Raw genomic sequence first — 27469 nt, 5'->3', positions numbered from 1 at the left:
TGAGGGAAAAAACGTGGACATCTAAATCCGGAGGTCCTCTCGAGGCTTTTCTGTGCCGATTTCATCGTCCGGGCCAGGCGAGCCGGTCGGGGCCCTAGGGCCCCGGGCCCCTCGGCGCTCGTCGGCGCTCGTCGGCCTTATTGGAGGAGACAACCGATACGGCGGTTGAACTTGGACGTCCCCGTCCCGGCGGTGTAGGGTTGCCGAGGCAGTCAGCGGTTAAAATGACGTTACCGACTCGGACAGAGGTGTCCCCCCATCTCCCCCTCCCGGGCTGCCATCTTGCGTAAATCAGGCCCCGTCCCCGCGGACCTCTGGCCCAAAATCCAGTCGGCTTTTCTTTCGGCTCTCCCGGATCTCTCGTCAATAAAAAAATAAAAAAATATAAAATAAAAAAAAAGAGAAGACCAGCTAAAATCTGGAACAGGGCCCATCGATTCCCCGCCCGAAGAAACCTAGGTCCCAAAATTCGAGGCCCGAGGTGTGTCCAAGATCGAGAGGTGAGCGCTTCGGACAAAGAGACCTTCCCACCCACCGCCACCCGCTGGCCGGAAAAGAAGGCCGCAGGGACGTTCCTCGTCCGGGGGTGGGTCGGGGGAGGAAGTTAGCGGCGGGTCGGCGAGAAATACATAATGCAGGAGCCGGACGTCTCCGACACCCCCTAACTCAGTCCGCGAGGGGGTCGAGGGTTGGATCCGCGACGGCGGGGGTGGTTGGGGGGAGGAGGGGGCGCATTGATTTACGCGGGCAGGACGAGCGAGGGTGTCTCCGCCACCGGGGCGGACGTGGGGCCAACAATTCACTCGCCTCGGGTTCCTCGAGCCATCCATTACCGGGGGGTGGGTTAGGGGGGTGGCGGCGGCATTGTTGCGGTTACTTACCGTGTCCATTGAATTCTCGCGCGGACGACGAGCCCGGCCGAAGACGCTCCACCCCCTCCCCGGGGCTCTAACCGATCGCCCCCGAAATCGCTCTTCGATCTATTAGGGGCGGCATTGTGTCCCGAGTCCCCGGCCGCGAAAGGGCTAAGGCCGCCCTGGAGTGGCGTCTTCGGGACGGACTTAATTTTTCACGCCTCTCCCCCTCTCGTTCCCCCTTCGTTCCGCCTGATTTTCTCCGGGTCGATTGTCGAGGATCGAAGATCTCGTCGACGCGTCGGACTTCTCGACTGGGGCCCGAACTTTCGACTCAAGGCGGGGCAAACCACCCCGGCCCCCAAGGGGGTAAATATCTCCCACGCGACAAGTGCCGCCCCAGTTAACCTAATGAATATAGAAAGAGAGAAAGGGAGAAAGAAAAAGAGGTACCGACTTACGCGATTCCGGTGGAGTGATCGCGCGGGACGGATGGGACCGGGGGGGGACCGACTTCAGGGTGGTTTTCGATTTAACCCCCTCGACAAGACGCGCCGCGGGGGCGGAGGCGCCGCGTCCAGAGGAATGACCAATGGCCGGCGAGATATGGGGGTTGTAAAACGCGTTTAGGGTGCGCCGGGGGCGTATCCGGCGACACGTTTCGACAATCGCGGGGGGCACGGGGGGGGGGTGACTCGCCCCCGTTTGTCCGTTCCGGAGACTATTAATTACCGCGGGGACATTCAGAGGTCCTCCGTCCTCCCCCTACCCTCCCCCCCTCCCCGAGGGAACGCCGGACCCGGGGTTGTCCATCGACACCCCGTCCGGGCGGGGTACGATGAATGTAATCTCCCCCCCGCCCCACCCCCGAATCCCCCCCCTGGGTGTCAACCACCCCCGGGTTCCGGCGGAGTCCCCCGGCCGAGCCCGCAAAAACCTCCCTCCCCCGGATCCCGGGTTAATTTCGAAGTCCGTCTCGCGTTTTTCCGCCCATCCCGGTTCCCCCCCCCCCCAACACATCGGGGGAGGGGGCTGGCAGCGAATGCGAACCACTGGCCGAACGCCAAGGACCCAGTGGCGCGAGTAAACCAATAACGCGTCCGCCACGCCGGGTGCCACATTCAAATCCCGATGGGGGTGACGTCCCCCCCAGGGGGAGGGGGGAGGGCGAGCACCGCAGGACGTTCCGAATCCATCCGCGTCCGCGGCTTTCGGGGTTTGACACGCCATTAGATATACGCGATACGATCGGTCGTAGTCCACCAGAAATGGCGCCTCCCCTCCCCAATCCGTGACCCCCCCCTCCCCCCCCCAGGGGTGACAACCCCCGACGAGGGTAAGAACGAAGCCTCCGCGTGCACCAAAATGGCGGTCCGACCGACGACCCCTCCCCTCCCCCCCCCTCTACCCCTGGCATCAGCGGAAGAGGTACGCAGCGGAATGTCTCCGGGAAAACGCTGTCCCCCCCCCCGCCCCCGCCCCCGCCCATCCAGTCTCGCAGCTCACTCGTTTCTTCGCTTTTCCCTTTCTCTCTTTCGCTCTCCGGATTGCACGGAGCGTATCCAATTTGATGGCATTACAATAACGGGGGTAATGTCTGAGAATAATGAAATTTCCCCCAATCACCGCGACTCGGCCGGAATACGTTCCATCCCCCCCCCCCCGGGGGGGGACCCATTGTGTACCCCCCTCGTGAGGGGGGACCGGAATCCGCGGGCAAGGAACGCGGAAAGGGAGGGACGGGAGGAGATCGAGGAACCGGGAGGAATCAATCCCATTCCGGAGTTATTCCGCCTGCGAAAAGACTGCGGGGCAAGGCGTCGCCGGTTGGTATAGGTTAGGTACTCCGCGCGGAGTTGTCGCCTCGCGGACTAATCGCCGCGGAACGGTCGCTATGCGAATAAATCCCGGGGGATTCCCTTCGTTCTTTTTTTGTCGGGGACGTATACAAGGGTAGGTTAAAGAAGTGCCGCAGTTTTCACACGAATTTGGCGTTTAAACACTTATTTGGATATTATACTGTTTAGTTATTGGTGTTGAAACACTTATTTGGATATTATACTGTTTAGTTATTGGTGCTGAAACACTCGTTTAAATATTATACAGTTTAGTTATTGGTGTGGAAACACTTATTTAGATATTATTTGGATATTATACTGTTTAGTTATTGGTGTTGAAACACTCGTTTAAATATTATACAGTTTAGTTATTGGTGTGGAAACACTTATTTAGATATTATACAGTTTAGTTATTGGTGTGGAAACACTTATTTAGATATTATACCGTTTAGTTATTGGTGTTCAAACACATACTTAGATATTATACCGTTTAGTTATTGGTGTTTAAACAATTATTTCATTATTATACCATTTAGTTATTGGTGTTAAAACACTTATTTAAATATTATACAGTTTAGTTCGTGGTGTTGAAACAATTATTTTAACATTATACCATTTAGTTATTGGTGTTGAAACACTTATTTAGATATCATACCGTTTAGTTATTGGAGACGTTAGATTTGATATTTCGAGCCCACAAAGACGCGAGGAAGATGTTTAATTTGAATCGAAATTACAATTGATCGTACGGAAGAGGTGCTGAACTCATACTTGTATCGCCCGATCAAGAAACCCGGCAGAGTCTCGCGCCAAGTATATTAAATCGAGGGTCCACAACGTAAGAGAAGCAAGAATCAACTCGCCTAACATGAAAATTTGTAAAATGTGAACCGTCCCCGGGTGTAATTTGTTTTCCCTTCTTCTTTTAATGTATATTCACGAGGGAGGGATCGAGAGGGTCGCGTGCACCCTCGGAGACGTTTACGTCGATTACGGGAACGGTGCTCGGTCGAGTGCGGAATTTTCGCTGCGGAAACCGGCGCGTGTTAGCTCCTTATGTGTGTACGTACACATATTTCTAAAAATATATAAATCTATATATATATATAAATATATAGACACGTATACATTTCACTAACCACATCCACACATACGCACGTATACCCGGTCGATCGACGCGGAGCAATTCTCGGGCTCTAGTCGGCGCGTAATGGAATATTACACGCGCCATTAAAGAAACGTTAATCTCGGCCACAACAAGTTCAGGAGGCGCCTCCACCCCCAGATGCTCAAACGTGGCGGGATTACGGGACGAGCTTTGATCCTCCTACCCCCGGGCGTGTAATTTGTTAAAACGCGGATTCCCTGGTGGGCATCCCTTAAGGGGTGGGGGAAGGGGGGGAATTACCCCACGGAGGGCGTTCGCGCGATCGCGGCCTTCCTGCAAAGGGTTAAGCGAGTTTCCTTTTTTCCTCGTTTCCCTCCTTTTCCCGTTTTTTCCTCTCGGGGGTGAGTTTCCCCCGGGCGTCTTGCCCCCTTGTTCCCCCTCCTCCCCCTCCTCCCCCACCAAGTCTTCGGGCACCTCGAGGCCATTAATGGAGGCGCCAGAGGGGCACAGAGGGGAGGAAGAGAGGAAGAGAGCGAGAGAGAAAGATCGGGGGGGAGTTTAGCAACCCTCTTTCGCTTTTTACCCTAAGCAAGTCGAGAGCCCCTTAGCCACCGTTTATTGGACGCATGCAAATATCCATGGCAACGGTCCGCGCCCGAGCGAGACCGGCCACCCCCTTGCGACCAACCCCTAAACTTCCCGTGGGGGCGGGGGGAGGTAAGGGCGCGGGGGAGACGCCGCCTTTGTGACGCGTCACTGTTCCCTCTCTTCCTCCTTCCCTCCTACGGAGAAATTTCCTCCTTGCGTCGGAAAGAAGTGGCTGGGGGGAGGGCATAACCCCCCCCCTCCTCCTCCTCCTCCTCCTCCTCGTCGTCGTCGTCGNGCAGTTAATTCACATTGTAGCCATCTGTATATATATATATAGATACGCGGATGGTCATACAGTTAATTCGCATTGTGGCCATCCGTATGCATATAGATACGGGAGCGGTTATACGCGTATTGGAAATAGAGGCATGTACTGAAGTTTAAAGGTCGTTGAGGGAACAAATGCATTTAGTTGAGAAAATAATAATTTCCGATTTTTTAGGATCTTGGAGCCCTCAAATGTCGGCTGTCTTTTAGGGGAAGGTTCGATCACAAAGAGCTGTTTCAATTAATTGTAGAAATAAAAACGTAAAAATTGTGACAATTGACCTCGGTCTCCTCTATATCATTTTTCTAAGCCCGAGCAGGTGTCAGCGATAAGGGGCGCTTATTCATACTCGTAGATATACGACGCAGAGATTGGTACTCACGCTGGGTATATTGTCGTTGGTGCATACGCCCTCCTGGAGCAGGCGGTCCCGGATCTCCCAGGCGAAGATCGAGGGGCACTCGCTCTTGTAGAGGGAGATCTTGCTGACGACCTCGGCCGTGGCCACGCGGGGCTTGCTCCCCCCGATGGCCCGCGGCCGGATCGACCCCGTCTCGTAGTACCTGCAACGGTAAGAACGTTTTCGGTACAATTCAGTGGGGGGGTGCACCTCCCTCCGCGGGAGGTTACTCCAGAAAAGAAACAACTGCAACCCCAAGTAGAACCTAACCTTGGCCACAACATGGCGGAATATTGGTCCATTATGTGAATGTCGGCCAATATGTAGCTAATAATTTGCAAATCTTGAAATTCATTTCTATTTTAACCCTTTGGACACGGAGCCATTTCGACATATGGGCGAAATTCGTCTGACCGTGCAGGCAATATTGGACTAAACGTTGGGCGCCTTTAGGCGTTCTTAGGACCCAAAGGGTTAAGGTGAAGTGAAACATCCTTCAAATCAGTCGATTCGAATACAACACTTTTTTTTAAGGGGATCAGACCAAACTGTTCGAAACTTTGACACACCACTCCTGATCATCTAAAAATTGTCTACACATTAAATATTTGGGTTTTTCAAAACAATTTTTTCAAAGTCCAGATCAGAACCAAAATGGCGTCGAGTTCTCATATTTCGATCGATATACGATTATCGAAGGCTCTGATATGAGAATCGAAAGGGTCAGGACAATTTTACGACAATTTAGAACACTCTGGTAATCGATAAACTCGCATTTCAACGGGATAAAGGTAAAAAAAGTGTTGTATGCGCTTCTTTGCTAAAACGATGGGAATACGAGGTCTCGGAGTGAAAATTTAATTGACCTGGATATCACAGATGGCGCAAGGTGTTCCTCTGCAGTCAATTAGGGCTTTAGAAACCATGAATCAAGAGGATTTCTGGAGTTTACCTTCGATTCCTTTATAATTATTGTACGAAAACGACAGGTGGAATATGCCATTTGGTACAATACCCAATATAATTCGACCCAGCTGTCAATATAAAAACCAACGTCGCCAGCGTAGGCATTTAGAAAAATCTTCTTTATCGACGTTGATCAAGTTCCTCGACGTGTTTCACTTCACCTTAAAAAAGGAGAGGGAGGTTCTTCGCAATCGGCGTAATGCGTGGAGATTGAGTGCGCGATCGTGCGGAGGAATTCTCAGGGGAGGACGAGGGGGTACGAGAATACAGGGGGAGGGGCGCGTTCCACGCATTCTTGCGGCGGGTCTCCGCCTCTCGCGATCTCTCTCGCTCGGCGGATTCTTCGCGCTGACCTGCCCCACCGTCTCGCGCGTCCACTCGGACCTCTCTCTCGCCCCCGCGCCGGCTCGCCTGCGACCCTCTCTCTCGCACTCCCGGGGAGGTATCCCGCGCTCATTATTTGCATTTTCCGCCGTTTTCCTTTCCGATTCCTTTATTAATAAAAATAAACCAAGTTTGTTCAATTTAAGGTGAAATGAAACCCCTCTGAAATTAGTGGAAGCGAATACAACACTTTTTTTCAAGGGTATTAGACAAAATTGTCCGAAACTTTGACACATGACTTGTAACCACCTAAGAATTGTCCTGACACATTCAAGATTTTGATTTTGGGGAAAAACATTTTAACTTTGCCCAGACCAGAACCAAAATGGCGTCGAGCTTTCATATTTCAATCAATATACAATTATCGAAGGCTCCGATATGAGAAACGAAAGGATCAGGACAATTTTACGACAATTTAGAACACTCTGGTAGTCGATAAATTCGCATTTCAACGGGATAAAGGCAAAAAAAGGGTTTTATGCGCTTCTATGCTAAAACGATGGGAATACGAGGTCTCGGAGGGAAAATTTAATTCACCTGGAAATCACAGATGGCGCAGGGGGTCCCTCCGCAGTCAATTAGGGCCCCAGAAAGCATGAATCCAGAGGACTTCTGGAGTTTTACTTCGATTTCTTTATAATTATTGTACAAAAACGATAGGTGGAGTATGCCATTCAATCCAATGCCCGATATAATTCAACCCAGCTGTCGATATGAAAACAAACGTCGGCAACGTAAGTATTAAGAAAAATCTTCTGTATCAACGTCGATCAAGTTCCTCGACGTGTTTCACTTTACCTTAATGTGATGTGAAAGTGGCGTCGAAGCGGTTTCATTTATAAAACTTTTCTCTCAATTCGGTTAACCGAATAGGTTGAAACTTTACAACGTGAATAGGGAGACTATAAGGAAGGTCCTGAAACTCATGAATTTTCAATTCTTTTCAAATTTGTTTATAGGTATTTCAAAAATAGTTTAGAAAAAATGAAGTTTCGCGAGTTTCAGGACCTACCTTAGGGTCTCCATATTCACGTTTTAGAGTTTGAAACGATTTGAGACGCCCAGTTTGTAGAAATGTTTTATGAACGATTGAGCTTTCGGATGCCGCTTTCACATCCCCTTAAAAAGATATAAAATTTCTGTGCAAGATGGGCCTTTTTAGTTTCTAAAATTCCCTGATTCAAAGGGGTAAAACAAATGTTCACGATTTCTTGCCCCCGTCGCGATCGCCGGGAGAATCGTTAGGTTAGGTTTATACGGGATGCAAGTAAAAAGAGGGCGAGGGGGAGGGTACTCCCAGTACTTCAACCAACCTGCCGAGGATCTTGGAGACGCAGCCGTTGCTCACTTGGAGTATCCTGGAGATGTCGCAGGGTCGGGCCCCGGAGTGGGCCAGCTCGACGATCTTCTGCCTGGTCGAGTCCGGGAGCGGCCTGCCCCCCACGAAGACGCCCCCCAGCTGATTGACTCCGCTGTGCCCTGGAAACAAATCATCCAGGCGAATCAGCTGATGCGAAATCGGCGCTCTTCCTAAATCTAGATGCGACTCCTAATGATCGTATATGAAAATGAACACGTTGGTGGTAATGTCACTCGGGTGGCATGGGTACTTAGGGGGATGTGAAAGTGGCATCTTAGGGGTCGATCGTTTATAAAACTTTTCTCCGAATTGGGTGTAGCAATTTCTTTGAAATTGTATCACTGTACAAGGAGATCCTAAGGTAGGTCCTGAAACTCGCTAAATTTCATTTCTTATTAAAATTTTTGAAAATAGGTACAAACAAATGATCTTAAAATTGAAGTTTCATGGGTTTCAAGACCTTCCTTGTAGCCTTCATATTCACATCAAGTTTGAGACGAATCGGTATACCCACTTCGGAAGAAAGTTTCATAAACGATACCTCTCCCACATTTGTTGTAAATTTTCCCACATGTATAAGGGAAACCTCAAGGTAGGTCTTGAAACTCGCAAAATTTCATGTTATTAAAATTGTTGAAAATAGGTGCAAACGAATGATCTTAAAATTGAAATTTCAGGGGTTTCAGGACCTTCCTCGTATCCTCCATATTCGCATCGTTAAGTTTGAGAAGAATCGGTACACCCAGTTCGGAGGTAAGTTTCATAAACGATACCTTTTCCAAATATTGCCACATGTATAGGGAGACCCTAAGGTAGGTCGTGAAACTCGCGAAATTTAATTTCTGATTAAAAATGTTGAATATAGGGACAAACAAATGATCTTAAAATTGAAGTTTCATGGTTTTCAGGACCTTCCTCGTAGCCTCCAGATTCACATCAAGTTTGAGACGAATCGGTACACCCACTTCGGAAGAAAGTTTCATAAACGATACCTCTCCCACATTTGTTGTAAATTTTCCCACATGTATAAGGGAAACCTCAAGGTAGGTCTTGAAACTCGCAAAATTTCATGTTATTAAAATTGTTGAAAATAGGTGCAAACGAATGATCTTAAAATTGAAATTTCAGGGGTTTCAGGACCTTCCTCGTATCCTCCATATTCGCATCGTTAAGTTTGAGAAGAATCGGTACACCCAGTTCGGAGGAAAGTTTCATAAACGATACCTTTTCCAAATTTTGCCACATGTATAAGGAGACCCTAAGATAGGTCCTGAACTCGCGAAATTTCATTTCTTATTAAAATTGCCGAAAATAAATACAAACACAAATGATCTTAAAATTGAAGTTTCATGGGTTTCAGGACCTTCCTCGCATCCTTCATATTCACATCAAGTTTGAGACGAATCGGTACATTCAGTTCGGAGGAAAGTTTCATAAACGATGCCTCTTTGACGCCCCTTTCCCATCACTTTAGGGGCAAACAGAAATATTAAAAATGAGAAAAGCCGCGAAATGCGAGAAGGTACGAAAGGCGGAGGCTAGGAGGAAAGGAATCGGCGAAACCGCTCGAGGAGGTCCTCGAGGAGTGGCACCCCTGAGTCGGGGGGTTCGCCCCCCGTAAATAATTCATCGACTCGCCCGGAAAGAGCGGCTCGAGAAGGGGATCTCCGGGGTGTCTCCATCCATTTTTTTTTCCTCCCTTTCGCCGTTCGATCGGCCGCCACCTCGCGAGGACAATGCCGGCTCTTCGGTCGTGCATCATCGTCGGGGGGCTCATTCTTCCGGGCGAAGGGTCCTGGGGGAAGGACTCGCGGGCCCGGTTCCCGAAGGATGTCGGGGTTGGTTCCGCCGTAGATAACTCCTCGGCCTCGTTGTCGCGGTGACAAGTCGGGGCCCTTTTTCGGGGCCCTTTTCCCTTTGCCCCGCCCTTGTCGACCTGGCTTTTCCCCTCTCGAGGGATGGGAGGAGTCGCCCTCTCGCAGATGCCGCGATGGACCGCGACACTCGCCTCGTGTCTCTTTTCGCGCCCTCTGACCTCTTCTCCGATTTTCCCCCCTGCCATCTCGAAACCACCCGCGCGGAAAAAGAATTAACAGCCCCCTCGTACCACGGAAGAATTTACAAATATCCTTTTGGAACCATTGCTAAATATCTCAAGCGACAGATTTCTTATGGTGTCTCTTAGATTTCATTTCAAGGTATCTAAAACATTTGTTGAAAATTTCAATGACTGATGAGATAAGTTTCATGAACGATTGATTCCTCCGATGTCACTTTCACATCCCCTTTAAGGTGAAGTGAAACCCCCCTCAAATCAGTCGATTCTAATACAACATTTTTTTTTAAGGGTATTAGACCACCCTGTCCGAAATTTTGACACATCAGTCGTGATCATCTAAGAATTGTCCTGACACATTCAAAATTTGGATTTTTGGAAACAATTTTTTAACTTTGCCCAGACCAGAACCAAAGCGGCGTCAAGCTCTCATATTTCGATCGATATACAATTATCCAAGGCTCTGGTATGAGTAACGAAAGGGTCAGGACAATTTTACGACAATTTAGAACACTCTGGTTTTCGATAAACTCGCATTTGAACGGGATAAAGCCAAAAAGAGTGTTGTATACGCTTCTATGCTAAAATGATGAGAATATGAGGCCTCGGAGGGAAAATTTAATTGACCTGGAAATCACAGATAGCGCAGGAGGTCGTTATACAGTCAATTAGGGCCTCACCTTAAGGTGAAGTGAAACACCCCTCAAATTAGTCGATTCGAATACAAGACTTTTTTTCAAGGGTATAAGACCAAACTGTCCGAAACTTTGACACATGACTTGTAATCACCTAAGAATTGTCCTGACACATTCAAGATTTTGATTTTGGGGAAACACATTTTAACTTTGCCCAGACCAGAACCAAAACGACGTCGAGCTCTTATATTTCGATCGATATACAATTATCGAAGGCTCTGATATGAGAAATGAAAGGGTCAGCACAATTTAATGACAATTTAGAACACTCTGGTAATCGATAAACTCGCATTTGAACGGGATAAACGCAAAAAAAGTGTTGTATGCGCTTCTATGCTAAAACGATGGGAATACGAGGTCTCGGAGTGAAAATTTAATTCACCTGGAAATCACAGATGGCGCAGGGGGTCTCTCTGCAGTCAATTAGGGCCTCAGAAACCATGAATCCAGAGGATTTCTGGAGTTTAACTTCGATTCCTTTATAATTATTGTACGAAAACGACAGGTAGAGTATATAATTCGGTACAATACCCAATATAATTCGACCCAGCTGTCAATAAAAAAACGACCGTCGGCAACGTATGTATTTAGAAAAATCATCTTTATCGACGTCGATCAAGTTCCTCGGCGTATTTCACTTCACCTTAAGGCGATGTGAAAGTGGCGTCGAAGAGGTCTTGTTTATAAAACTTTTCTCCCAATTCGATTTACCGAATAGTTTGAAACTTTACAACGTGAATAGGGAGACTATAAGGAAGGTCCTGAAACTCATGAAATATAAATTCTTTTCAAATTTGTTTATAGGTATTTCTCAAAATAGTTTATAAAAAATGAAATTTCCCGAGTTTCAGGACCTACCTTAGGGTCTCCATATTCACGTTTTAAAGTATGAAACGATTTGAGACACCCAGTTCTATGAAAAGTTTTATGAACGATTGAGCTTTCAGATGCCCCTTTCACATCCCCTTAAAGCGATGTGTAAGTGGCGTCGAAGAGGTTTCGTTTATTAAAAACTTTTCTCCCACCTCGATTTACCGAATAATGTTAAACTTTACGACGTGATTAGGGAGACTATAAGGAAGGTCCTGAAGCTCATGAAATTTCAATTCTTTTCATATTTGTTTATAGGTATTTTAAAAATAGTTTATAAAAAATGAAATTTCCCGAGTTTCAGGACCTACCTTAGGGTCTCCATATTCGCGTTTTAAAGTATGAAACGATTTGAGACACCCAGTTCTATGAAAAGTTTTATGAACGATTGAGCTTTCGGATGCCACTTTCACATCCCCTTAAATGTCCATTTTCGGGTCAACATTGCGTACCAAAGGTGCCTAGGAAAACGTATATAATCACCTTCGACGGTGCACGAATTCCAGGTGCACCCTCAGGACGCGCATCCCGTAAATCATCGGCGACGAATCTGCCGCGCATTGTCGCGGGACTCTCCCTCGGGACTCGAAAGTCGGACACGCCCGATATCGGGATCTATCCCTCGGGACGCGTCCAGAGGGTGCGGCGCCCCGCCCCCGCAAAGGATCTCGCGAAGCTGGACCACGGGATCCCTCTCACCAGAGGATCTCCCATGATCCCGGGATCCCCGGGATCCCCGGGATCCCCGGGACCGGGAGTGGCCCGAATTCTCCCGAATTGTCCCGCTGAATGGCCGACTTTCCGCGAAAGGGACTCCGGCTCCTTTGGGCTCCGAGGTCCTTCGGAGTCCTCGAGAGGGTCCTCTCGAGTCCGTCAAGCCTTCGGCCTCGCATTCCCACGGGCAATCCTCAAAGCGAAACCCGAGAGAGAAAAAAAACGAGAAAAATCAGGAAACCCCATTCCTCCTCCCCCTCCATCCTTCACCATTTTTTGGACTCCAGATTCCCATTCTTAAGGCGATATGAAAGAGTCAGCCTATATATATCTGAGAAGACAAATTGTTGGGGAAAGTATTCTCCGAATTCGATGTATCGATCGAAATTAACAAATTTTGTTAAAAAATTCAAAGACTCCAGATTCCCATTCTTAAGGCGATATGAAAGAGTCAGCCTATATATACATCTGAGAAGTCAAAAACGTTGGGGAAAGTATTCCTCGAATTGGATATAGCGATCGAAATTAACAAATTTTGTTAAAAAATTCAAAGACTCCAAATTCCCATTCTTAAGGCGATATGAAAGAGTCAGCCTATATGTACATCTAAGAAGTCAAATCGTTGGGGAAAGTATTCCCCGAATTGGATGTATCGATCGAAATTAACAAATTTTGTTTAAAAATCCAAATTTTCAAAGTGTCAGAATAATTCCTAGGTGCTCATGAGTAATGTGTCAAAGTTTCGATACTCGTGAAATGACATTTGTCGACAAAGATTTTTTATTTATCTCAGACAAGAACCAAACATTTTTTTTTTTTTCGAAAAAATGAAATTTCACCAGCATCGCGTTTATCCTTAGGGCCTCCATAATCACGTGTTAAAGTTTCAGATAATTCGTGCTGGGTGCACCCAGTTCGGAGAAACGTTTTATAAACATTTTCACGTACACATTAAATATATATTAACCTTAAGGTATAGTAAATAAATAAAAAGTAGTAAATAAATAAAAATAATTTCATTAAATTAACACTATGACGTCCGGTGGCTCCACGTTTGTGCCATGCAAAAACTATCGGGTAAGTGCCGGTGGCTTCACGTTGGTGTCACAAAATTACGTAAGTCAGTTGCACCGGCACGACACGAAAAAATCTAGATTAGACGCGCGGACGGCATAGTGTTAATAAAAACTGTATTTATTTCTTCCTTTTAGCTATACGAATAGAATTAGTGATAAAATATATTCATCTAGAATATCAAAATATTGGTGCTAGAAAGCTAGATTATCGTCAAAAGCATTAATCCGCTACTACCGGGTCGCGAGATATCTCGTCAAAAGCGTTGATCGGCCAGTATCGGGTCGCGAGATATCTCGTCAAAAGCGTTGATCGGCCAGTATCGGGTCGCGAGATATCTCGTCAAAAGCGTTGATCGGCCAGTATCGGGTCGCGAGATATCTCGTCAAAAGCGTTGATCGGCCAGTATCGGGTCGCGAGATATCTCGTCAAAAGCGTTAATCGGCCAGTATTGGGTCGCGAGATATCTCGTCCAACGTAACGAAAGGGGTAAATTCCTCATCGGCTTTCATATCATCCTAATCGCCCCCCATCCCCCTCCTCTTCAGGGACGCCCCGACCTGACTTAACCTCATTGAAGTGAGACGCGAAGAGCATAATGCGTTCCAAGTGGGGACCAGCGGGGTTCCCGAGGGAGAATGTCCGGCAGAAAGGAAGAACCCCCCCAATACAGGAGTAACACCAAGAAGCGGCTTCTTCGCCGATCCCTCGAAGTCCCCTGGACCCCGCCTCCCCCGATTCCCCAATTTCAAAATCCGCGATTCCCATTCCCTCCTCCACTCTCCGTCCCTTCCGCGCCCCGTCCTCCGATTCACCCGATACCCTCAATTAAAGTCGCCCCGCAATATTCGCCACATTCGCGCACAAAAGGTGCGAAGGGGTGAAACCGCGCGCGAACCTCAAGAAAGAAACAAGGAGAAAGGCCAATGGAGGGGGACAAAGAGTAGACAAGATGAAACAAAAAAAGAAACAGAAGAAGATGAAGGAAACAAGAAAACAAAAGGAAGAAAGAGGCGGCAAATGATCTACCCTCGGTAAATGCATTTGTCGCGCTAACGCCCTTTTTCAGCGGCGACGCCCCTCGAGAGAGGAGTCGATTCACTTTGGGGGGTTGGGGGGGGGTGTCGAGAGGAGATGCGCACCCCCGCAATAAATAGCCGCCAATGCGCCTCGGATAACGAGGAACGAGTCGTACAAACGCGAGAAACGAGGAGAGAGTCGCCTCCCCCCGACCCCCAACCCCCAACCCCCTTCGAAAGGGGGGCTCATTCGGGACGCACAAATTGTGCGCGAATCGCGGGCGCTCGACATTGTGCCCCTATTGTGCGCGCGCGTGCGCACTTGCACCCCGCGAACGGGTGCAATGTATACAGAGGAATGAGGGGGGGGAGGGGGGTAAATGGATACACGCAAGGGGTGCCCCTCGAGAGGGCATTCTGCCACCGAGCGGGGGCTTTCTCTCTCTCTGTCATTGTGCCGTTTGTATTAAATATCAGCCATGGATCTGGCCGTCTCCTCTCGGCGTTTATTAGGACTTCATTAGCCCCCCCCCATGGCCGATTCGCATTCGCGGGACAAACTCCCCCCGGGACGGGAAGCGCCCCAATCCTCCCCCCTCGAGGGACGGGACGCGAATCAGACCTCCGACGAATCTCGCGGTGAGATCTTCTCTCCTTCTCCCTCTCGCGCTCGAGAGCCAACGGGAGGCGGGTTAATTAGGGGGGGCCCCCCCCCCGGCCCTCGAGTTCCACTTTGCCCCCTCCCTCTTTTGCACCTCCTCGAGGGGCGCATTTATCTCGCGATTTCAACGCCTTTTTCCCGTGGGGCGGGGGGCGGGGGGGGGAGATCATCGGAGCCTCCCCTCTTTCCTTTTCGCCTTTTCGCCCCACGTAAGAAAAAGGAAAAATGGGGGGGTGGGGTGGGGCGGGGGGAGCAGGGAAGAAGGGCCGCTTACAAACGAGCGACAGAGCCTCTCCGACGCGAGGACTGAGACGTCGCATTCATCATCCCCCTCTCTTCGCGGGGTTCTTCTTTCTTTCTTTCTTTCTCGCCCTCTCTCTCTTGCTCTCCATTTTTCATCCGCGCCTGAGAAGAACGATCGCGATACAGGGAATTTCCGGGGGTGAGGGAGGAATTCGGAAGAGGGAGGTTCGGATGCCCCCGGAGTCGCGATTCCTCTTCTCCCTCTCTCTTTCTCTTGTGATTCTTTGCTGGGGGAGGGTCAGGGGGGGACTTTGCGGAGTCGGGTTTCCCGATTCCGGAGGGATGGAAATCGGGAAACCCTTTGTCGCGGTTCTCATCCCCTCACTTTTCGCGGTGTCCTCGCGAGACGTCAAAGGAGAGTCCCGGGGGAAGCTGCCACCTGCGAGGGGGTCCCGTGGGGACTCTAGGGGCCCCCTGGAGGGCCCGAATTGAGTCAACCAGGGCGACCAGGCCCAAGCCGGCTTCCGGAGACCCTGAGCCCATTTTTCCGGACGATCCGATGGAGACGTCAGTGGAACACTTTAGAGGGGCCCGTTTGTTCCCTGCGGGGCCCGATTCGAGCCGCGTCGTTCCTGGAGGCGGAAAATGTCGGGCCCCTCGGGAATCTCGCGGACTTCTTCCGAAAGGAGGGGAAAGAGACGGAAGAAAAAAAAATAGGAAAAGTAAAACAGCTGATCCAGGACTCTGGAAACGGGAGAGGACGTTTAGAGCCCTTCGGACGAATTTCGGTCCCCGTGAGGCCCAATTTCGCACGTCAGGCTCAAATTTGGCCTGCTAGCTTGACCTCTCCTAAACATTCTCACAAATGAACAAGTGACAAAATTTCATCGCGACGTTGTTTAACTCCCTTAACGCTCCGACTTTTAATTATGGATATCGACCTGCAACTCCAACTTATTCTCATCATACTTCGACTTGCAAGTTTTTAAGTGTCAGTGCTTGAGAGGCACACTTGGAGCGTTAAGGGTTAAGTAAAGCTTAAGGTCGTCCCGCGAGTAACGATAAATCGTTGCGATGATTCCAGGCTAAAACAGATGTGTATAGGTACGACGCGGAAATGAATTTTATCACGACATTGTTAAAGTAAAGCTCAATTTCGTCTCGCGAGTAACGATAAATCGTTGCGATGATTCCAGGCCAAAACGGATGTGTATAGATACGACGCGGAAATGAATTTTATCACGACGCTGTGCAAGTAAAATTCAATTTCGTCCCGCGAGTAACGATAAATCGTTGCGATGATTCCAGGCTAAAACGGATATGCATGGATCTGTATAGGTATGACGCGGAGATGAGTTTTACCACGACATTGTTAAAGTAAAGCTCAATTTCGTCTCGCGAGTAACGATAAATCGTTGCGATGATTCCAGGTTAAAACGGATATGCATGGATCTGTATAGGTATGACGTGGAGATGAATTTTCTCACAACGTTGCACAAGTAAAGCTCAATGTCGTCCCGCAAGTAACGATAAATCGTTACGATGATTCCAGGCCAAAACGGATATGCATGGATCTGTATAGGTATGACGTGGAGATGAATTTTATCACAACGTTGTGCAAGTAAAGCTCAATGTCGTCCAGCAAGTGACGATAAATCGTTGCGATGATTCCAGGCTAAAATGGATATGCATGGATATGTATAGGTATGACGCGGAGATGAATTTTATCACGACATTGTTAAAGTAAAGCTCAATTTCGTCCCGCAGGTAACGATAAATCGTTGCGATGATTCCAGGCTAAAACGGATATGCATGGATCTGTATAGGTATGACGTGGAGATGAATTTTATCACAACGTTGTGCAAGTAAAGCTCAATGTCGTCCAGCAAGTGACGATAAATCGTTGCGATGATTCCAGGCTAAAACGGATGTGTATGGATATGTATAGGTATGACGCGGAGATGAATTTTATCCCGACGTTATGCAAGTAAAGTTCAATTTCGTCCCGCGAGTAACGATAAATCGTTACAATGATTCCAAGCCAAAACGGATATGTATAGGTACGACGCGGAAATGAATTTTATCACGACGTTATGCAAGTAAAGCTCAATTTCGTCCCGCGAGTAACGATAAATCGTTGCGATGATTCCAGGCCAAAACGGATATGTATGTATGTATATAGGTATGACGCGAGATGACGCGGAGATGACGCGGAGATGACGCGAGATGACGCGGAGATGACGCGACAGAAGGGCTCGATTTTTTGCACGGACCCCAATCGCTTCGAGCGATGATTAGGAGGGTAACGATATCACCAAGCGTAAAGGTAAGCACCGTCCAATCGAACTGCAGAAAATTTGACAGGGGGAATGTAATATAATCCCACGATGCTCTGCAATTAATCGTCCCGTTCTCGTTACCCGAGGTACTCGAGAAGGTCTTCGGTGTCGATCCCACCTCGCGAGTTAACTCCCAACCCGAGGGAAAAAAGTCACCCCGGAATCCGAAAAAATTCCCGGGTCATTCGGGGGTCCGGGGGGAGAGAGAGGGGTCCCGGGGTGCCGCGATTCGGGGTAATTTATGGGATTGCCCAGATGCAAGGTACCGCGCAGTGCCCTCCCCTGCCGAGGGCTCCGCGCGCTGCGTCGCCGGTCAAGCGGCCCGCAGCTCTCTCCCTCTCTCTCGCGCTCGCGTGGCGCCCGTATGCGCCCTCTCCCTCGCTCCCATTGGCCGGGCCCGCGCTCGCGATCGGGCCGCCTCTCGCATTGAGACGCCTCGGCGACATGACGAGGGTCAGCTGACCGGGGCCCGGCGCGAGCGGGACCCCTAATAACAATGACGCCGACAATAATAACAACGGCACCGGGGGGCCATTGTTGCGGACATGTTTCGAGAATTGGCGGGGCCCTCGAGAAAGGAGGGAGACCGGCGGAAAAGGAGACCGGGCCCGACAAAGCCTCGAGTATTTGTTGCTGTTTGGGTCGAGTCGGCCGCGTGCCCCGCACCCCTCGGGACGTCTCGTTCCCCGGTTTTCCGAAAATCTGCCGACAGATATTAGCGTTATTAATGGCCGCCCCTTTGGCGGGGCCCCTCTCGAGACGGGAAAAGAGTCCGGGCCCCTCTTTCGATCTTCTTTCATGTCCTCGCGTTTTTCCGTCCCTCCCCTTCTGACCGACTTGTCGACGCGGATTTTCGGGGCCCGTCGAGGACAGGGCCCCTAGGGCATTCTCGATTTCTTTTCTCACGCGACATCTATTATCATTTTAGTTATTAACGATTAAGGTGAAGTGAAACACGTCGAGGAACTTGATCAACGTCGATAAAGAAGGTTTTTCTAAATGGCTACGTTGCCGACGTTGGTTTTTATATTGACAGCAGTATCGAATTGTATTGGGTATTGTACCAAATGGCATACTCCACCTGTCGTTTTTGTACAATAATTATAAAGAAATCGAAGGAAAACTCCAGCAATCCTCTGGATTCATGCTTTCTGGGGCCCTAATTGATTGCAGAGGGACCCCCTGCGCCATCTGTGATTTCCAGGTCAATTAAATTTTACTCCGAGAACTCGTATTCCCATCCTTTTAGCATAGAAACGCAAGAAGCGCAAGAAGTGGTGTAAATTCTTTTTTGCGACGAGTTTCGCGACGCAAACCTTCGAGACCACTAGAAATTACCATATCGTGGTTAAACAACTTTCGGTTCAAAAATATTGCTAAGTAAATCTCCAAAAAAAAAAAGAATACTTGAAAAAAGGACGAACGATAACGAGTGAATCGTGGTTAAACAACTTACGGTTCTAAAATATTGTGAAAAAAGTTTCCAGAAAAAACAGAATACTTGAAGAAAGGACGAACGATAACGAGTGAACTCACCGTTTAGTAGTGGTTATTTCTTTTCCTCGACGCAAACCTTCGAGACCAATCGCAATTACTGTATCGAGGCTAAATAGCTTTCGGTCCAAAAATATTGCCAAATAAATCTCGAAAAAAAAAAAATACTTGAAATAAAGACGAGCGATAACGAGTGAATCGTGGTTAAACAACTTCCGGTTAAAAAAATATTGTGAAAAAAGTTTCCAGATAAAATGGAATACTTGAAGAAAGGACGAACGATAATGAGTGAACTCACCGTTCAGAGGCGTCATTTCTTTTTCGCGACAAGTTCCTTGACGCAAACCATCGGGACCAATCGAATTCACCACATCGAGGCTAAACAGCTTTCTGTCGAAAAATATTGTCAAACAAGTCTCGGCGAAAAAAAAAGTGGATTACTTGAAGAAAAGAAAGGAAGAAAAAAAAGAAGAAAATCGACTTCGCCGGGGAAATGGGCTCGCGCGGGGCGTTGGGCCGTCGGGCGTCCCGGTTGGCGTCCCGGTTGGCGTCCCGGTTGGCGTCCCGGTTGACGTCCCGCCTCTCTTCCGCGCGTTGCACCCGGAGAGCGAGCGCGGCCGAGAGGAGCCGGGAAGCGGCTCTGACAGATCCGTTGGCGCGGAATAACGCGTTTACGAGAGCTCTTTGTCCGATCCGCTTTGGAGTCCGGCCGCCGGGCCGGGCTTACCTCCGCCCCCCGGGCCGACCTTGCTTCCAGGCCAGGTTGGCCCTCCAGGTAATTGGATAATTCGACCTGGAAGACAGAGACCGAGATAGCGGAGCCAGAGGGCAAGGACCCTCCCCGGGACTCTGGATTTTTTCGGGACCCGGAGCATCCGTCCGCTCCCGGGACGTCCCGGGTCCCGGAGACCCGCGGGACCGTTCGGCGAATCGAGTCGTCACCTTGACGAGGGTCCGACGGGTACCTGTCCGGGAGGGGGGTGGGTCCCCCCGCGGCTCGAATCTGGAGCGCGACGGGTGGGGTGGGGGTGGGTTAAGTGGCCGGCCGCGGATCCCGGGGGCTACTTCGAGAGACAGGTGCGCAAGGGATGCTCCCTGACCTAGGACAACCGCTGCCCGAGGCCATCCTCCTGGCGGTAACGAGGGACGTCTAATTGGAAAATCGGGAAAAAAAATCAGGAAAATCAGGAAAATTCGTAATGAGCGGGACGGATCTCGCGTTACGCTCTCCTTTTGATGGAAGTGTTGCTTAGGGATGGAAAAAAAAGTATCTTTAACCCTTTCATTATGGCAGTCCCCTCCGCCAGACGACCACTACTGAACGCGACGCCGCGCCGAAAGGGTGCACCTTGCGGCAACTAAAACATTGCTTTAACCCTTTCGGTACCTTGGACGAGATATCTCGCGACCCGATACTGGTCGATCAACGCTGTTGACGAGATATCTCGCGACCCGGCAGTAGCCGATCAACGCTTTTGACGAGATATCTCGCGACCCGGTAGTAGCCGATCAACGCTTTTGACGAGATATCTCGCGATCCGGTAGTAGCTGTATTTATTTCTTCCTTTTAGCTATACGAATAGAATTAGTTATAAAATATATTCATCTAGAATGGCAAAATATTGGTGCTAGAAAGCTAGATTATCGTCAAAAGCGTTAATCCGCTACTACCGGATCGCGAGATATCTCGTCAAGAGCGTTGATCGGCTCAACTTACGTCTTCCACCTGAACAACGCCTCCTTGACTGCCTTTTGGATGTACACTTTTCTAAGGGTTAAGTAACAACTGCTTTGTCGTATCATTCCATTATTAAATTTCGAAATAAAGGTCTAACCTTAAAATTGTAAGAAATTAAAATCTATCCCAATAGCTGGTCTTCTCGTCTCGTCTCGATGGCCAAAATGTGTTATGTACGTTCAAAGTGTACTCTTAGGACGATTCATCCAATACATGTCGATACGATCAAAGGATACTCTACAGACATGGCATGACGTTTCGCCCGATTGACATACCACGTCTCTCACACGTTTCCTTCACGTCTGGCCCGATTGATATACCACGTCTCTCACACGACATTGTAGGTGAAGAGGTTAAGGTGAAGTGAAACACGTCGAGGAACTTGATCGACGTCGATAAAGAAGATTTTTCTAAATGCCTACGTTGCCGACGTTCGTTTTTATATCGACAGCTGGGTCGAATTATATTGGGCATTGGACTAAATGGCATACTCCACCTATCGTTTTCGTGTAATAATTATAAAGAAGTCGAAATAAAACTCCAGAAATCCTCTGGATTCATGGTTTCTGAAGCCCTAATTGACTGCAGAGGGACCCCCTGCGCCATCTGTGATTTCCAGGGCAATTAAATTTTCACATGGAAACCTCATATTACCATCGTTTTAGCATAGAAGCGCATAAAACCCTTTTTCTGCCCTTATCCCGTTCAAATGCGAGTTTATCGACTATCAGAGTGTTCTAAATTGTCGTAAAATTGTCCTGACCCTTTCGATTCTCACATCAGAGCCTTCGATAATTGTATATCGATCGAAATATGAGAGCTCGACGCCGTTTTGGTTCTGGTCTGGGCGAAGTTAAAAATTGTTTCCAAAAATCCAAATTTTGAATGTGTCAGGACAATCCTTAGATGATCACGACTGATGTGTCAAAATTTCGGACAGTGTGGTCTAATACCCTTAAAAAAAAAAGTATTGTATTCTAATCGACTGATATGAAGGGGGTTTCACTTGACCTTAAAGGGTAAACAACGAGAATGCAATTACAAGATCCCTCGGGGAGAACTCCCGGGGACGTCGCAACCCGCGACAAAGGTCCTCCCTAATCGACGAGAAGACTCGCAAAGGGGCCAGGACAGAGATCAGGTTGAACACCCCCCCTGCCCCCCTTGACCCAGGTGCCCCAGCCCAGGAAAACGCGCGAACACGTTTCGGGCCTAACCGCGCGTTTCCTCGGTCTCAAGCAAAACCATTATTTCGAGTCGCATTTCCGATTTCAAGGGGGCCCAAAGGGGGGGGGAGATGTGGGGGGACGTCCGTTGACCAGGGGGAAGTCGATCGCCTCTCGATTATCCCGTCGGACACTTTTCCCGTGACTTTAGGGTTCGCCCCTGCCACGGGGCGAGCCTCCCCCTCCGGAGGGGGGGGGGGGGCATACAAGGGGGACGACATGTGTTCGCACGTGTAATCCAAGGGGGGAAGACTAATCACGAGGAATCGAACGAGGGGTACCGGAGGAATCGCGCGATTCTCTCTCGAAATCCTCCCCTCAACCCCCCTGCCCCCCCCTTTTTTGGACGATTAACCGAAGAGCGGCGAATCTCTCATCCCTCGTTTCCCTCTAACTCGAGNACCCCGTCCCCGCACCCCTACCCCCCAGGTTAACCCGGGTCCTCCAGGGCAGGTGCGCGGGCGGAATCGTTATTATTGTGCGGGAAGAAGGAGAAGGTCCCCTCGGAGTTGGAGGACCTTTCGAGGACCCTTTTGAATACGCTGCGACGTAGAGAGTGAGAGAGAGAACGCGAAAGAGAAGGAGAAAGAAAAAAAGAGAGAGAGGGAGAGTTTTCAAAAAAGAGAGGGAAAAGAAAGAGCGGCTCGAAGGAGAGGGAAGGGAAAACAAGCTGAGACGAGAAGGAGAGAGAGACAGAGAAGAAACCAAACGAGGGGAAAAAAAACAAAAAATCGCACGCGGAAAACTCTCCGCGGCCGTTTCGAAGGCGTCGTTAAGTCCCGAGGGGACGTTTAACAGGAGCCTCGGGACGCGAAGTGCGCCCTCTCTCTCTCTCTCTCCCGAGGGATTACTTCCCGCGGGAAAGGGGACTGGGGGGGGGGGAAGGCAGCATACGTCCCGCTCCCCGGCTTCCGGATTATTTTCCGGATTTCGCCGCATTTCCCCGGTAGGGACCCCGGGAATGGGAGAACAAAAGGGAATAAAGGCGACCGCGCCAGTGGACACGTAGAAAAAAAAAAAAAAAACAGGAAAAGAGGGAAACGCGGGAGCGGGGGTCGGGGGAAGGGGGACTGCATTGAGGTTCGTGTACCGATAGAGACCCCCGAGACCCGACAATGAGTCTTACCGATGTAATCTCCGGAAACGTCCTCGGGGAAAGGGGGTGGGGGGTGGGGGGTGAAATTAGGTCGACAGTTGCTTCCCTACCCCCAGAGGGGGACCGCCCCTCCGTGAAGATTTGTCAAAATATTTGCTTAGCTCGGATGACGCCGTTTCCCCCCCCCTGTCTCCCCGCCGTTCCCCAGGAATAAGTCCGTTTGTCAAAGAGGATACGGAGGAGGTAAAGAATCGCGAGGCGGGCCAGGAAGTGATAATTTTCGGGGGCCGGATGCGACGCTTCGAGACCTGGCGCGATATTCAAGGGGGGGGGGGCCTTTACCCCCCCCCCTCCCTTTGGAAACTACAACCCCTAACGACGCGAGCGAAACCCGCGACTTCCGGCGTAACCCGCGAGGGGGTTGGGAGAGATTAACGCCTCATCTCGCGATGCTTCCTGGACCCGTGCCACGGGGGTGTTTATCCCTCCCCCTGCCCCATGTGTTGGGGGTCCCGGGACCCCCGTGGGTCGTGCCGGAAAAGCCCCCATACCCGCGCGCGCGGTGGAGGTTGAGCAGCATCCCCCTGAAGATCGTTTATCACGAAATTATACTTAGGAGAATTCCTGGCTATCTAGGACCCCGTCATCCCCCGTATCTACCTCTTTGCGAGGATCTCCACTTTTTCTTCTTTCTCGGGAATCTCTGCGCGCTTATACATCTTGACCCCCCCCCCCTCCCCCCGCCCTGCTTTCCCGTTCCCGGATTGATCTCCGCAATTCTCGGGAATTCCTATGCGCACTTCGGTCCCATCTTTTCCCTCCTCCTCCTCGGAAATTCCCGCGTTTCTTAGGAATTTCTGCTTTTCTCTCTTCTTCTCCCCCCCCCCTCCTCCCCCCAATCTTCACATTTCTTCTGGAATTCCGATATATTTTCGTCTCTATTTCTCCCTTCCGCGAAAAAAGGAAAAAAAAAAAAAGAATGGAAAACCTCAAATTCCATGAAATGGACAAAATTCTGGGCGATTGGGGGAGGGGGAGGGGGCGAGACAAGGGGGGAAGACCTCACCGCGCAATTCCGTACGTGCTCCTCGCGGATACGTACACGCGGCATGTCGGACCCCGTGGCCTGGCGGGGGCGCGCCCACCCCTGCATGGGGGGAGTGGGGGAGGGGAAAGCGGGGGGCGGCGGCCCCCGAGCGTCGCCTTAACCTCGAAACTCGGCGTTCCGCCCCCGGGCCGGCGTTTGAAGAGGAAATTTCGCAGTCGAATGCACCCCCGTGCAAGACGCGCGCATACATCCCCCCGGTCCGATTCCGGCGGCCGCTGCCCCCCCCTCCCCCGTCCTCCCCCTAGAGCGATACCTGCGGCGAATCCACCCCCGTAACCTCCGCGTCTCTCTCTCTCTTTGTTCGAGGAATTTCTTCCCGCGGGGTGATGAGCGGGGGAAAAGGAAAGGAAAGGAGAGGAGAGGAGGAATTCGAAAACAAATCGCGACTCCCCTGCGCCCCCCCCCCCCCGAAGGGGCGGCTTCCCCTTGAAGGCAACCACGGGCTAACTTTCCGGAACGCCTGATAACGCGATAATGCATTTCGTACGAATGAACGTCCGAGGGTCGACAACAGTTCGAGCAGGAACGAAAACGCCTCCTCGAAGGATCGGGGTCACCGGAGNCACACCCCCCCCCCCCCTTCCCGGTGATCGAGCCCCTTGACTGTAGCCAAGATTCTCGCGCTTTGGCTCCACGGCCGAATCTCTCTAAACTGGGTATTTAGGATGAGGGGGAGAGGGGCGAGGCGGAGGGAGGGGAAAGTCGATTTTCGCGCGATATGGCGCGAATGACGATAGGGGATGACGGGGAATCAGAGATAAAGAGTTTACGAGACGTTCAAGCGGGAGGTTCCAAGAGAGAGAGAAAGGCCTCGTGAAAGGAGCGACCTCGGCCGGGTATGCGCGATCCGATCGGCGACTTCCGGCGGACAGGAGGCCGAAGGAGAGAGACGGAGGACGACATAATCGACCTTAACGCCACATACCGCCGTGCCTTTCCCAGCGCGTCAGAGAAGTCGACCGAGTCGAATCCTCGGAGGTCCGGACGCGAGAACGCCGCGCCGCCATCTTGGAGAACGCAGTCGTTGTATATTCTGGAGAACGCCCCCGGGGGCTTCCGGTTTGCCGGGAAGACCTCGGAGAAATTGTTGACCCTTTACGCCTGCGCATTTGTTGAGTACCCCAAAGTAAGGTATTTAAAAATTGCGAAGGGAGGAGAGAACTCTTGAGGGGGGTGGCGTCTCCGCCATCTTGGAGAACGCGAGATCTGCCTCTGGCCGTAACTCCCGCGTTTCGATGTTGTGGGATGAATTTAGAAGGTATCCGATGGTGCATCGCATGAGAATAGAAGATCCCTGAGGGGAGAATAACATCCGCCATTTTGGAGAACGCGCGCGGCCGCGCGGAAAGGACGCGATCCGCGGACGATCGATCAGAGCCGCGGCGTCGGTACATACGTACGGCTACGTATAGCCGTACACTCGTACGTACGGAGCGTATATAATACACATCGGGGACGATTCAACGAGAGCTAATGCCAACTTAACGCTACACACCCCACTGGGCCGCACTCGGTCAGATAACTCGCGGATTTTCAGCCGCCCCGCCTCCGCGGCTCCCATTCACGGCGTCCACCCCGCGGCCCCGTTTTTCCGCCCCTTCGTCCAGTTATTCCCCCGAGTCGTTGGTCGTCGAAAGACCCCGGTGCCCTCGTCGAGGGCCTCGCCAATCGGCGGGAGGAAATAAAAGAGGATCCAACATGGCCGCCGCGGAGCGCAACGGGGCAACTGGAAGTTCCGAAATTCCTTTACATATAATGAGCGGCTCATTTCCAGGCCTTTTCATTTTTTTCCCTTGGGATACATTCTGGACCACCTCCGAGCGGAGACCTGGGCACCCTTGGGTCCAGGGAAGGTGTTAAAAAAAATTCGAGACACTCACCCTTGTGCGCCATGTCGTCAGCCGTGACGGAGGCCAGGAGGCCGGTGGCGCCCGGCCATGGAGCGACCGCAGCGCCCAGCTGCTGCGACGGCAGAATCTTCGGGCTTTTCGACGCCTCCCGGTGTATCTGCAATAGGGAAGATCGATCAATCCGATATTTCGAGCCTCCCCTCTTTGCCAAGCCTCCCAAAACCTCCTTTCAACCTCGCCTGTTCTTTCTTTCTACTACTCACTATCACAACTAATTTCATAACGTGTTTTCAAATGAAACATAATATATATTATAAATGTCTTTTCATTCATTTCATTCATTTTGCCAAGCCTTCCAAAAACTCCTTTCAACCTCGCCTGAATAAAAAATTTCCACGTTTCTCATCTCCCCATCGACCTTGCCCATACAATACACGGTTAAAAGAAATATTATAATTTCATAACCTTTCGGTTGGAAGTTTCATTCAGTCAAGGTGTACTAATTTTATAACGTGTTTTCAAATAAAACATATATTATAAATGTCTTTACATTCAATTCATTCATTTTTTGCAACAAATTTTGAAAATACCTAGACAAATTTTAAAAAATATTGAAATTTCATGGGTGTCAAGACTTTTCTTGTAGCTCCTATATTCACATTGTATAGGGTGAAAACGACTCGGTACACTCAATTCCGTCTAATGTTTCATGAACGAGATCTCTTTCGCGCCACTTTCGTATCACTTTAAATGTAGTACACATGTGTAATAAATTTATAACATATGGAAAATCCCTCCCAAAATCTCGCCACATCCACTAACAACGTCCACCGATCATCCCCCCAACAACCCTCCCAAAGCAACAACTAAAAAACCGACAATAAGGGAGAAAAATTCCAAATCATCCAAATCATTCCAAATCATCCCAAAAAACCTCTCTTTAACCTCCCAAAATCTCGCCACATCCGCTAACAACGTCCGCCAATCATCCCCCCTAACAACCCCTCCAACGCATCGACTAAAAAACCGAAAAAAGAGAGAAAAATCGAAAAACCCTCCCTAATGACTCCACCCTTCTCAAGAGTTAAATCATCATTCATCCGGCGATGCAGCGATGCAACATTGCGCCGCCCCGTCCCCGAGCTCGAGGGGGTTGAAAACGCATCGAACCCGCGAATTATCGCGAGGTCCTCCACCCTAAGGATCCCGAGGGTTCCGGGTGAAATTAACCCCGGAAACGTCCAACGCCCCACCTCCCGGGGTGCACTCGGGTGGGATATACGTCGGCAAACATCCGCGTAAATTCGCAAACACCGAGGTGGAGGCGCCCCTTGCCCACCCACCCCACCCCACCTGGCTGGAATCGCGACATCGAAGACGTCAAGTGTCGCAATTACCCGCCTCGCCCTCGAGGAAGATGTAAACTACTCGCAAATGTAACGCCCTTCAATCTCTCTCTC

The 27469-nt window shown here is 50.0% G+C and overlaps 1 protein-coding gene across 1 annotated transcript; it reads right to left on the bottom strand.

The window, feature by feature from the left end:
* Positions 1-5059: 5059 nt before the first annotated feature.
* On the bottom strand, positions 5060-26290 carry LOC105700127 (paired box protein Pax-6-like). The gene is made up of 4 exons (XM_023433297.1): positions 26273-26290; positions 26040-26166; positions 7780-7945; positions 5060-5279 (listed from the first exon to the last, which is right to left on the bottom strand). Exons 1-4 carry the CDS (start codon positions 26288-26290, stop codon positions 5060-5062), a joined length of 531 nt encoding a protein of 176 aa, XP_023289065.1.
* Positions 26291-27469: the final 1179 nt, after the last annotated feature.

The sequence above is a fragment of the Orussus abietinus genome, unplaced genomic scaffold (assembly GCF_000612105.2).
Source record: "Orussus abietinus isolate OABI.00-Male unplaced genomic scaffold, Oabi_2.0 scaffold643, whole genome shotgun sequence".
Taxonomy (NCBI): domain Eukaryota; kingdom Metazoa; phylum Arthropoda; class Insecta; order Hymenoptera; family Orussidae; genus Orussus; species Orussus abietinus.
The sequence above is the reverse complement of the archived record's forward strand: the minus strand, read 5'-3'. Positions and strand labels throughout refer to the sequence as shown.